The 12,162-nt window shown below is 34.7% G+C and overlaps 1 protein-coding gene across 3 annotated transcripts in view; it reads right to left on the bottom strand.

The window, feature by feature from the left end:
• LOC111509331 (probable methylmalonate-semialdehyde/malonate-semialdehyde dehydrogenase [acylating], mitochondrial) overlaps window positions 1-9,295 on the bottom strand; it is a 29,367-nt gene extending 20,072 nt beyond the window's left edge. For 2 of the 3 annotated variants that reach the window (XM_074181924.1, XM_074181925.1), the window contains exon 1: window positions 9,242-9,295. In XM_074181924.1, coding sequence (XP_074038025.1) covers window positions 9,242-9,280 — 39 coding nt within the window. In that variant the 5' untranslated portion in view covers window positions 9,281-9,295. Of the gene's footprint in view, window positions 1-2,221; window positions 2,454-9,241 lie in introns of those variants that run through there. The other variant, XM_074181926.1, reaches the window with a different exon arrangement.
• Between the last annotated feature and the right edge of the window lie 2,867 nt (window positions 9,296-12,162).

Here is a 12,162-nt window from a genome sequence, read left to right as displayed (position 1 = left end):
CAAGGTAGCGTTGAGATACGCAACATATGGAAACCTATCATCAAGCGAAAAATGGCCGCCAAACGGTCATCTCCCACTGAACCAGTGAAGCGGAAAAATGGAAAGTGGGGATAAGTGAAAGTACTCGAACGCCACATAGTCATCTCTCGGAGGAATGAGTCCAGTCATCATCCGAAGACGATTGTAAATACTAACAATCGAAACGTCGTGAACTAACGTGGCTTGGAATATCTCCACTTTTTATTTTTATTTTCTTTTTTCATTTCTTCATTTTTATTCATTCAATTGTTCTATTTTTACTTGTATTTTATTTCACAAAAGTATCTGGCAACGAACACAGTAGAACCTTCATTGGGGAACCGTCTGAGAAAAGAACCGAAGAACTATTTCAATATAGTAGGGACCGGCTCAGAATAATTACAGGGCTACCGACCGGTCATTGCCCGCTCAGAGAACACCTGAACTGTACAATGGAGACCTCAGCTGCAGATTATGCAATGCAGGGATAGAAACAGCTCTACACATCTTATGCGAATGTGAGGCACTGAATCACAGGAGGCAGGCAATATATGGACGTACAATTACGCCCAAAAGAATATGACGAACATCCAACACGGAACCTGTACAAACTAGTACAGGGAACGAGACTGATGGAATTGTCATGAGAAGATGGGAGAACAAACGCAATAAGCCCAAGAGGCTGCAGTGTTTCCTGGAGACTTGGATTAAATGGACAAGTCAGACAGCTCCCAAGGTTAATATAAAAAAAACGTGGCTTGGAATCTCTTAACTTTATTTATTTATATTCATTTGTATTTCTTTATTTTTTGTTCAATCGTTTTCATTTTACTTGTATTTTATTTCAGTATTATTTCATTTCAGGTTATTTTTGCTTAATATAATTGTTATTTTCAGCTATTTATTTTCAATTCTTCTTTTTCAGTTGTTTCGGGGATTTCAAATCATTTTACATATTAGACAATGGAAGTCCGAACTAGTGAAACTCATCATGAAACATCATCATTGGTTATGAAACATAACCTTCAAACAAGAAAACCTTTGTTGAAATAGGAAAAAGTCTACCAAAATTTATGTGATTGAGTTTCCCTTGAAGTTTTAAATTGTGTTTCAAATTCATTTTTTCGTTAAGTAGCTCCCTTAACTCTCAGAAGTCGGAATTTATGCTACTCGAGGTTTTACTTTTTTAACACGCGATTTCTCGCACAACTCGGACTGAACATCGATCGTCAGAGAGTTGAGATCGAACTAATGTTCACATAGTTGTTGCTTGGATGAGTAGGATGGACTATTCAATCCTAGACAGTTCAGATGACTGTTAGAGGAATAGCACTAGAATGAAAATTAGAGGACTTATTTTACAAATTTTCTGAACTTGTCTTTCGAAAATAATTTTGATGCAAGTTCACATTTTTGTATCCGCTCTCAGTACATTTATCATTCGAACACAGGAACCTCCTAACTCTCTTCATCGATACGGAGTCTAACAATAATTAAACTAATTCTATTTTTTGATGTACTTAGGTATTTTTAAAACTCTCAAAAACGTGTAAGTATGGGTGGAGTGTGTCATAAATATTTCTAATATCAATATCAAAAAATCTGGATTAATTTTATTACAGGATTATTATGTACTGGATACCTTCATTTTTTGAAACATAAACCCAATCGGTTTTTGAAATATGCTTTAAATGCTCTATTTTCTATGAGCAATCGTAGGCAGTGTTATCATTCGGCTGTACTCGGTACTGCGTGCAAAAAGGCGAAAATTTTTATGAGAACTTTCTGAGAGTTCTAGTAAGTGATAAAAATCACTTTCAAATTATTCACCTCCAACAAACAAAGAACATACCAACACAGAATAAACTTTTTCAGTTGCATTCAAAACAACTTATTTTTGTCGAGCACACCATTTGGCACGCCTATGGATAAAATATTATCTACGAAGGTTAGCGGCAGCTGGTGGCTGGTTGAAACATATTTATTGCCTTTAAATATAAATATAACCTAAAAATGATGCGGATAATATTTCAGGTTCTAAAAATGAACTATATTCAAGTGAAGGGTGGTGTTGAAGCAAAAATAATGAAAAGATTTTACCTTCGAGTTTGTTAAATTACTGATAGCAAGTGAGGTGGGAGCTAATATGATTATTGGAAATAATATAAAAAAACAATAACTTGAATTTTCAAATCGTACTTACAGCTGTCTTGATCATTTCGAAGTCACTTCCACACAATACTAACTAGAATTTAAACGAATGCTAATCAGATTTAAACGATTTCGTTTATTAAAAAGACCCCCACCTAAAGTTCTCAGTTGAGCAGCACTACGAAATGATATTTTTATAATCAAAAAGAATATGTTATGTTAACTTGCTATTTATCATAAGGGTTAAAATAATTTCTGAATTAGGATTGCACATATGTTATCTATATACGATAACAATTTGGTAAGTATATATTAAAACAGTTTCTGTAGGACATAAGCACGAGTATGTGACCTTCCACGTTGAAGGTTTCATAGATGATAAATTCATGAACGGCGCAGTAGATAGGTAAGTATAGTCTACAGAATATGTGTATACCTAATATGTGTATACGAAATATAGCTAAAGCTTTTGCGTGAAGCTTAAAAAATATTAGTACCTACAAGAAAAATGCAATCTCATTTTATACCTCCGTTATGTGTGCTAGAAATATTTGTCAGATATAGAAGTTATTAGTTAATGCTTAAAAAGTGGCAGGATGGAAATAATATTGTAGAACTGATTTTGTTCAATAATTCGTATTACTCTTCAATCATGTTAAGAATCCCTCACTGGCTAGCAACGATTTGAAAACACTTTAGACCACCAACTTTACAATATTTATTATTCTATCCAACAACAATGTCAGTTTCAGACTGACTCACTTGAAAAATTTTCAACACACAAAAGATCGTATGTATCGTCCTCTCTCTCTCTCTCTCTATTTTGGATGGTCGTTGCTTCCTATCTTCAGGCGCATATGACCAATGCTCCTCCTGTTACGTAACTGGCTGTTACATAACAAAAGCTTCGTCGGAGGACAAAGACTATCTTGCAGCTTGCAAGCCTGTGCCCGGAATGGTGTGCTCTTCGTGTTTTTGACTAACTCGGCTGGACTGCTTTGGAATGTCTGGATAAAGCGGTACACGTAGCGTCTACTGGAGTGTCGAACGTTGTCTCTTAGGTCACAGATCTGTGCTTATGTAAGCCTATGCTCAGGTGATGTTCAGGGCTGTTCATCCAGTACTCCCAACAAGGTAATGTCCTGGGCTGTACAGAGCACTGATCCTAACGCAGTTCCTAACAATCAGGTGATTTTTGTCTCTTATTCACTTCTTAATCAAACTTTTTTTTTGATGTATCATGTTTTGGTGCAAATGCATTCACAAAGGTCATATACTCCTCGACTGTTATTTCGTCCATGACGTTCAAGCGAGCAAACCACCAGTGAAACAAAACGCCAGTGAATAGTTCTGCATAATCGAGTAACAACGAGAGTATTCGAAAATGGTACAGAGTGTGCCAAATTGGACACTTTTAAAGGAAAACTCCTGTTTTCAAACTAGATTGATGAAAACTGATGGGTGTGTCGGAGGGTCAAATTTTATGACAAACATACCTAATGCTGAAAACCGCGTATAGAAATCTATCATCGTTTTTGAGTTACAGCATGTTTTCCGAAAATGTGTATTGCCGAAAAGTTGCTGTAACTTTTTTCTTGTCAAAAATTTCTTGTTTCTATGAAAACATTTCCAAAGAACTTCTTTGTGTAGAATTCAATGATATAAAAAACTAATATTTTCAAATGAGATATCAATAGTTATTGATAGACTATTTCTAAATATTCCTGAATGCGAATCTTTACTCTAAAATTTTGATTTAGGCAGTAAAAACGCTCTTCAATTAGTGGTTTTTGTTTAATTGTCATACATTCGCAATAAAGTAGGTATGAATGAGAATGATGAAAAATGGGATATGATAGTTTTATACAAACCGGGGAAAATGCAGAAGCACCGTATAGAAGTAAAGATAAGTAAGTTCACTCTCCGCCATATTTGGGTCAAGATTCCCCACCTCGAATTTCATGCTTAGCCAACCTACAGGCAACCAACTGAATCTGATGGGTTTAACAAGCGAGCCAAGTTGAGGCATGGAATATTATTACAGAGTGAGTCGTTATAAGTGGTGGTTTTATATTTGTGAAAAATTCGTGTCTACTTTCAAAATGAACAAGTGTCAAGCTGTGGGTTTTTGTAATTTGCAGGGTGATGTCGGCATTAATTTTTGTCGATTTCCAATCGACGAAAAATTTATGTTTTTCTAATATTCATTATGAACATATAACAAAAATTATATAATGAATTGTTATAGACCATATATATGCAGACATTTTTTTATGAAATCAATTTGATGAAATTGAACTTCACGAAAAGTATATGTCTCACAAGTAATGATATAAAATGACATAACAATCGGAGTTTTGAAGTGTGATTGAAGGTGTTAGGCAATTATCAAAAACTGGATAATGAGTTAGGGGTATCATTTCAGATTCGGGTTTCAATTTTTATACACTTGCCAGAAAAGATGGCAAAGTAACTGTAGAGCAGCCATATTTATTTGTCGATGAGAAAAAACTATTTTACTTTTTTGATACTCCTCATCTGCTGAAACGTAGCAGAAACCATTTTTTCGATGACTTTTTGAAATTTGATGTATTTACAACGAACAAAAGTCATCGACAACAATATAGACTAACTCCCGAACTTTATGATTCACATTCATTTTCAACTAACTTTCAAAGGATGAAGGTTGAATAAGCCAGTCAAGTTTTCAGTCATTCGGTAGCTACAGCGAAGGATACTTATGCCAGTTTCAATCAGATACCATCAGTAGCAAAAGGGACGGCTACATTCATTGAAAAAATGGATAGAGTCTTTGATATTTTGAATTCAAATCGATTTGACGATGTCAAACATTACAATAAACCTTTTTCCGGAACATTGAAAATTGATTTTCTGATGAAATGAAAATATTTTTCAGCAAATTAACTGTAATAATTTACTCTTCAGTATTTCACACAGGTAGAAGGAACTAACAGTCTATAATATCATAGATCTAATATTACAGATGCTGACATAAATACAATGAAGATTCTTGTGGAAGTTCCAAAAAATCCCTATACAAATGATTATGGAACTCTAGCCACTCCAGAAAGCAACAGCTTGGGCTATGTTTGTGGATATCTTTTGACAAAATGTTTAAGAAAACATTCATGTGAAGTATGTACAAATTTTGCCACGAAGGCTAGTACCACATTGAATGAAACAAATGTATGTAGCAATTTCAAGACACATAGTAATATGGTAGCCAAACAGTTTGGAAGTTTATATATGCCTCCAGATTCATTTTTACTGTGTATCATTCATCTAGAGACAGAATTTCTTAATCATTTCAACAATTTATGTGCCACTGATTGCATAGGTAACCAGCTCGAAACAATGTTTTCAAAAATCAACATTTCTCACCCTTATGATAATTTTCCTTTGTATTATTTATTTTCTTTTTTCACGAGGGTAAGAATATATTATACTTTGAAATTTGCCAATAGAAATTTGAAAACAAATGATAAACAAAAAATCAAAAACTCATCATTCTAAAAAACCTTTAAAATATATTAGCATAAGTTTTGACCTAAATTGTATGATCTTACTATATAAAATATACGTTTATATCACCACCTTGTCTTATTTTCCATTAGTTCCTAAACAGTTCATAATCAATAGAGACATTCATTGGGAGTTCCTCGTAGTAATGATGAAGTCAGATCATGGTCACATATCTTTTGATCGAACCTCGTGCATAGGTGCACAACAGCTCTTAGTCTACACCCTCCTGCCCCGCCACATGCCAGGAAAAAAATGAAATCTCGACCCGAAACATCAAAGAGGCCGACGGGAGTGAATTTACTTATGTTTACTTATGTACGGTGCCAAAGAGAAGACAACCGTCTAAAGATATTTTCGCAAGATTGCGACACAACCTAATTGATGGTGATCAATTTGAAAAGAAAAGGCCAAAATTATATGAATCATATAGAGATAAGAAGTTGAAAGAAATAGTCGTTTCAGGAGCTGTTGAAAATGATCCCAAAACGTCAATGCGAAATTTGAAAACATCAACAGGCCTACCTACCAAGCATTAATGTTAGGAGGATTTTGAAAAAACTCTAATTCAAGTCACACAGGATCAAATGAGTTCATCAACTCAGACCAGGAGATTTGAACACCGCATGGCTTTTTGCCAGTGGTTCCTGGAAAGTTGTAACCAAGTGCGTGATTTTTAAAAAATTGTATTTGGACAGATGAAGCGTATGTGATCAGTGCTAGCATTTTCAACTGCTGTAATTCTTATACTTAGGCACATCAAAATCTTCATTCTATTGTGGAGCAGAGAAGTCAAGGAAGATTTGGATTCAGTGTGTGGGCAGGTGTCTTCAGAGGTAGAATTATCGGCTAGTTTATTTTTAATGGCACTCCCACATTTCAGAGATATTTAGAAATTTCAAGTCGAAATATGGAACCTGTTGTTGATGAATTGCCGCTGATGGAGCTCGTAAAAATATGTGTTAAACAAGACGGGGTTTCGCCTCACAACACTGCAATTGTCACCAACTTTTTGGCTGCAAATTTTGGTAATAAGTGGATAGCCAACCAAGGACCCAACCGTTGGACGGCCAGGTCACCGGACCCAACGTTTATGGACTGGGGAAGGTTGAAAGATCTTATTTTCAAATTGCCGACTAATTCTAGATACAAATTGGAAGCGGCAGTGATGCAAAGTTTTGCTTCTCTCACTTCTATTGAAATAATTAATTCGGCAAAAAACGTTTAGAAAAGGTGTCGCCTGTGTGTAGGAGAAGCTGGTAGACAATTCTGAAGAAATATGTTTCATTGTTTGTTCTTTATCGTTTTCATTATTGTTGAAGTTTCATTTTTTGGTATAGTAAATATAGTATAAATTGTTATCAGTTTTATTGGAACTACGTGTTTTAAATACTGCTGTGAAAAACTTTCTCAACATTTGAAAGCTACTACTGAACAATTTCTTTCTGTTTTATCGCCGCGTCGTCCGAAGTCTACTTGATCAAAGTGTGCGTTGCAAAGTCTACATGAAAAAACCTGGAAGCTCTGTTTTTCAAATATAACTCTAGCAAAACATCGAGTGTGCTACATTTTTGAAACTATACTTTTAATTTCTATCGAAATATGCAGGGTGTCTAATGATACAAATCCATAAGTTATTCAAAACGTTATTGTTATTGTCACTGGACAAAACCGCAACATGTATTTCGTGAACAATAACTTTCTCAAGCATTCTCATACCATCCAAATTCTATGAACTTCAAGAATTGAAACATTCTATGTTTTTATACAACTTGTATTTGTAACTATCGTTACTGCAGTTTTGTTCTACAAAGACATTTTCAAACGAATACAATAAACTCGTACCGTTAGTTACAAATACAAGTGGTATAAAAACAGGAAATTTTAATTCTCACCTGTGTTCAGGTAAAAACTAATTGAAAATTTACTAAAAGAAAATTCACAAATTAAATGGACGGGTACAATTTGTGTTCTATATAATAACAATTTGAATCATATTACGTACCTACTCAATGACCAATAATTTCACCAGAGTCAAGGTCAGAACTAATTAAAAATTTAAACATAGTAAAAGAAAAATTTTGCCAACCCAATAAATAAACTAAATACCAATTTTCACATTGAAAAATATAGTGTAAGAAACTAAAAAACACGCTTTCAAAGAACATCGAACTGAAAAGTTAAAAATAATTTTTTTTAAATAAGCTTGAAACAATAACGAACGAAAAATACTAGTATTATTGTGAAAAAGCGACGGGCGCTTGATATATAAAAAATATGGCACGAAGCGCCCAGGCTTTTTTCACAATAATACAAGTATTTTTCGTTCGTTATTGTTTTAAGTTTATTTGAAAATATTTTCAACTTTTTAGTTCGTTGTTCTTTAAAAGCGTGTTTTTCAGTTTTTTAAACTATATTCATTTTTCTTTTTTTTTCAAATGAAGAACTACATGTAAACTGAGTTCGAATTATATTAAGGAGGTTATGTACAGCGCCATCTGCACGCGAATAGATCAAGCAACAATGTCGATATATCAAGGAGGTTACGTACAGCGCCATCTGCCCACGAATAGATCGAGCAATAATTTCGATGTATCAAGGACGTTACGTACAGCGCCATCTGCCCGCGAATAGATCAAGCAATAATGTCTATATATAAAGGAGGTTACGTACAGCACCATCTGCCCGCGAATAGATCGAGCAATAATGTCGATATATCAAGGAGGTCGTACAGCGCCATCTGCCGCGAATAGATCAAGCAATAATGTCGATCATTCTGTCAAATACAGATCGCGAACTTGAGAGTTACAAGCAAACAAACACACATACATACAGGTGAAGCTAATGTGAAGCGTGTAATAATAAAAAGAGATTCACAAGATGAAAAGAATACAATTCTATTTGGTCATATGGTAGATTTTCAGAATTCCTGAATCTATTAATTTTTAAGCACTCCACTCCAAAAAATTGAGTTTCAAAGCTTTCTCTTTCAAATTTAACACTTCACAGTCGTGGTTGACCTCATGCCTACATTTCGAAAATGGTTTGAAAAAATGAAATTTGTCTTCACATTCAAGAAACTACGTCTCTATGTTCTTCTATTCTTTAGAATAAATGTTCTTCCCATTTGACCAATATTATAAAGTTTTGGGCAAGAACCACAAATCAATGTACCGCTAATCTATCCGACGTTAAAGTTTTCTTCATTAGTGTTCTTTATTGTTTTTAATAAATTCGCTTAAATTATCATTTGTCCGATAGGCCACGTCCCAGTCTGCCCCTTTCAAAAAATGAGAGATATTATTGATAGGTTCACCAAAGTATGTCAATGTTCTATAACGCTCATTATCGTTTATTGAGGTAGGATAGACCTGGTAAATGGCTTTATCCCGTAGTGGAAGGAATGAAATCGCTAGTATCTACCCTGTAACAGCGATTCGTTTGATTGAATGCATTCTTTCTGAAAATTACTTTCTGACAGTAGAATATTCAACGCTATGTGAAGCATACAATTGAGAGCTAAAACCCATACCTTCCGCAACCGAATTGATTTCAGAAGAATCTGATCCATGGAAAATACATATGATAAGAAGGCAGAAGAAGGGTAATGATTTGAAGTCAGTTGAAAAAACTCAACGAAGCAGTTTGATCCGATTGACAGTGAGTCTCCAGACATAGGGTAGTTGCCAAGGCCCAGAGGGTTCAAAGGAATCCCTATTTTTTTGCGATGGCCTATTTCGTCAAAGTGAAAGAGCCGAGACTGGGTCGAATCTATCCCAATTGAATAAAATGATCCAACATGGTCTTTGCTGGTGAATTAGGACACTACTCGAAATATTCGATCTCTGTCTACCTCGCCGGGAGTTGGCAATCATTTTCTGGACGATGCCTTCGAGCGAACTTGGGGATGGCGCCCTGTTTTTTTCCCTCTATAGTAGTGACCCAGATGGTGTCGTAATGAAACGAAGTGTCTGTGACTCACGGAAGATCATCCTAGATCTGATAAAAGAATCTTCCAGGGACTGATATTGGTCTGGCAGCTCTGGCTCGAAGGGGTTGATCCTGGAGTAACAGCTGGTTGGGAAAATCATAAGCGCCTTATCCTGGTCCAAATAATAACTTGCCAGAATGGATAAAAGCTATTACAGTCGCACTCGTAGATATCTTTGGGCTCCCAACAATCGCACATACACCCTACTCATTTTGGAAATCATTATTCTGCATTTCTTTTTTAAATACTTTCACTAAAAATATTCTGTATTTTTATTTCTAATGAAAATGAATAACTGAACATTTGGATTTCGAATTGAAATACTTTGAATAAACTATTCTGCACATCTCTGATAATATATCCGTCTAATGGTGGTGGTGAGAGTTTTTTTTACGCCCATGATTTCCTCTGTTTCTTCAAGAATAAAAATTCAACTTAATGAATATTCATTTGTGTTTTCTCAGATTTAATTCATTCGTTCATGTTCATTCTATAATAACAAGTTCATATCTAAATAACATATTATGTAATAACTATGCAGGGATTTCTTTCTACTGGATATATCAATGTCAATATGGTTTTTAAGAATTATTTCAATAATGGTCGTCGATTAAAAAACTGTGGAAATATATGTTAGAAAGACCAATGAAAACCGTAGTGTTTGTTTGAAGGTGGTTGATAAGGTTTCTTGGTGAATGTGATAATTTCGCGGGTTTCCTTTGAATGAAAAAATTGAAAGTTTGGAAATCTATAGAGAAATTAATTTAAAAGAAAGATAGATTCGTAAGAGTTATTGAAAACTTAAAAAATATTCCAGACTGGAATATTCGGATAAATTAGTTGGAAAAGAAAAAATTAGGCAGCAAATAATTCAAAAAGATGAAGTAATGCAAATTATCGCGAACAAAGTTGAATATGAAATAATCAGTCGATAAACAATAAGTGGAATGTCTAATATACATGAACAACAAAAATCTAGTAAAAAATTAAAATATTGAAATAATCCAAAAAAAAACAGTTTGCCAATAAAGCAGAAATGCAATACTCTTCAATGACGCGCGTTTCACTATTTCTGGTGATTGGGAGAAGTGCTTTTATAGGAATCATTTCACGCCAGAGGTTCCAGTGTTACCTTTTATTAAAATAATTTATGGAAAATGCAAAAAAAAAAGAAAAATACGGTTAATTCACAATGTTTCGATTCTATCCAAGCATTCTACAATTGTCTTTGGGTTTAATATTTATATATTTTTTGTATATATTTGTTTTATTGTTTCATTCAAAAAATTTTTTCTCCATTGCATTATCAACAATATTCGAAGCCCAAAAACCTCTAAATATCAAGATTTTTTTTCTAAAATTGTACCAGATGAGTAATATAGACATAAATCCAATTCAATAATTTTGAAAAGAAAAATTAGTGTTTTCCAAGCCGTTGAACTATCATCTTAAGTGAAATAAAAGGTTTCATTAAACGAAATTTGATTGAATAAACCAATCTTTCCATGCTAGAAAGTCAGCTGTGCCTCGAGTTACGATCTCACTGAGTTTAGGCAACCCATTATACCCATTACAGCTACAGCGAAGATCTCTGAACCCGATAAATATTACCACGATACAGCAGTAAACACCTGTACGGTGATCTCAGTGGTTTGATAATATCTGAACGAAGTGACTGAAAACTGAAGTAACTGACTGAATGCCTCCTACCCACAACCTGACCGTTGAGAGATTATAGTGTCGTGTTTCAGGTATAGCGAGTATATGCAGTGCCGGATTCAAAAGTGTGCATGGAGGCCCTAGGACAACGGCAGAGTGGAGGCCCCTAATTAAATTAATTATTATCAAAATAAAAGAATACAGTAGTTTGTTAAAGTCGAATAACGAATGGAAGGTTGCGATCTTTTTTCGGCTGAACAACCACCCACATCATGCAAACGATTAGATTAACATACCAACATTATTAAAAATACGTAGAACATTGATGCTATCAATATCTGACGCGCTCGAGTATGTCCATGCACCAGTATTTTTCACATATTCAAAAATCTATAGCCGCTTCCCCCACCGATGAAAAGTTATATATTTTATAACATTTTTTTCTTTTTATCATCTAAGCTTTGCAACCTAATATGTCTCAATGACGCTCAAGTAAATCCCCATTTTGCATCGTGGGCTACCTTGCTAATAGGGGCTTCATATTAGCGCAACACTCCCGAATGGTATACTCCCTAAATGTTCTTTGTTTGCAAATGGTCTGTGCTGATGAGTTTTTATTTTCAGATAACCCCATAGAAAAAAGTCCATTGGAGATAAGCCTGGTGATCTTAGTGGCCAATAATCTTCCCAATCTCGTTCTATCACTTTGCCCCTAAACATCTGACTGCGACACTATTTCACTTTTATCGTTTGGTGGATAACCGCCCCGTCAAGCTGATACCACAGATTTCGTCCAACACTCA

This window comes from Leptinotarsa decemlineata, unplaced genomic scaffold (assembly GCF_025532065.1).
Source record: "Leptinotarsa decemlineata unplaced genomic scaffold, Ldec_3_MD MMD2_tig00026328_RagTag_RagTag, whole genome shotgun sequence".
Classification (NCBI taxonomy): domain Eukaryota; kingdom Metazoa; phylum Arthropoda; class Insecta; order Coleoptera; family Chrysomelidae; genus Leptinotarsa; species Leptinotarsa decemlineata.
Note: the sequence above shows the minus strand (reverse complement) of the source record. Positions and strands in the feature narration are given on the sequence as shown.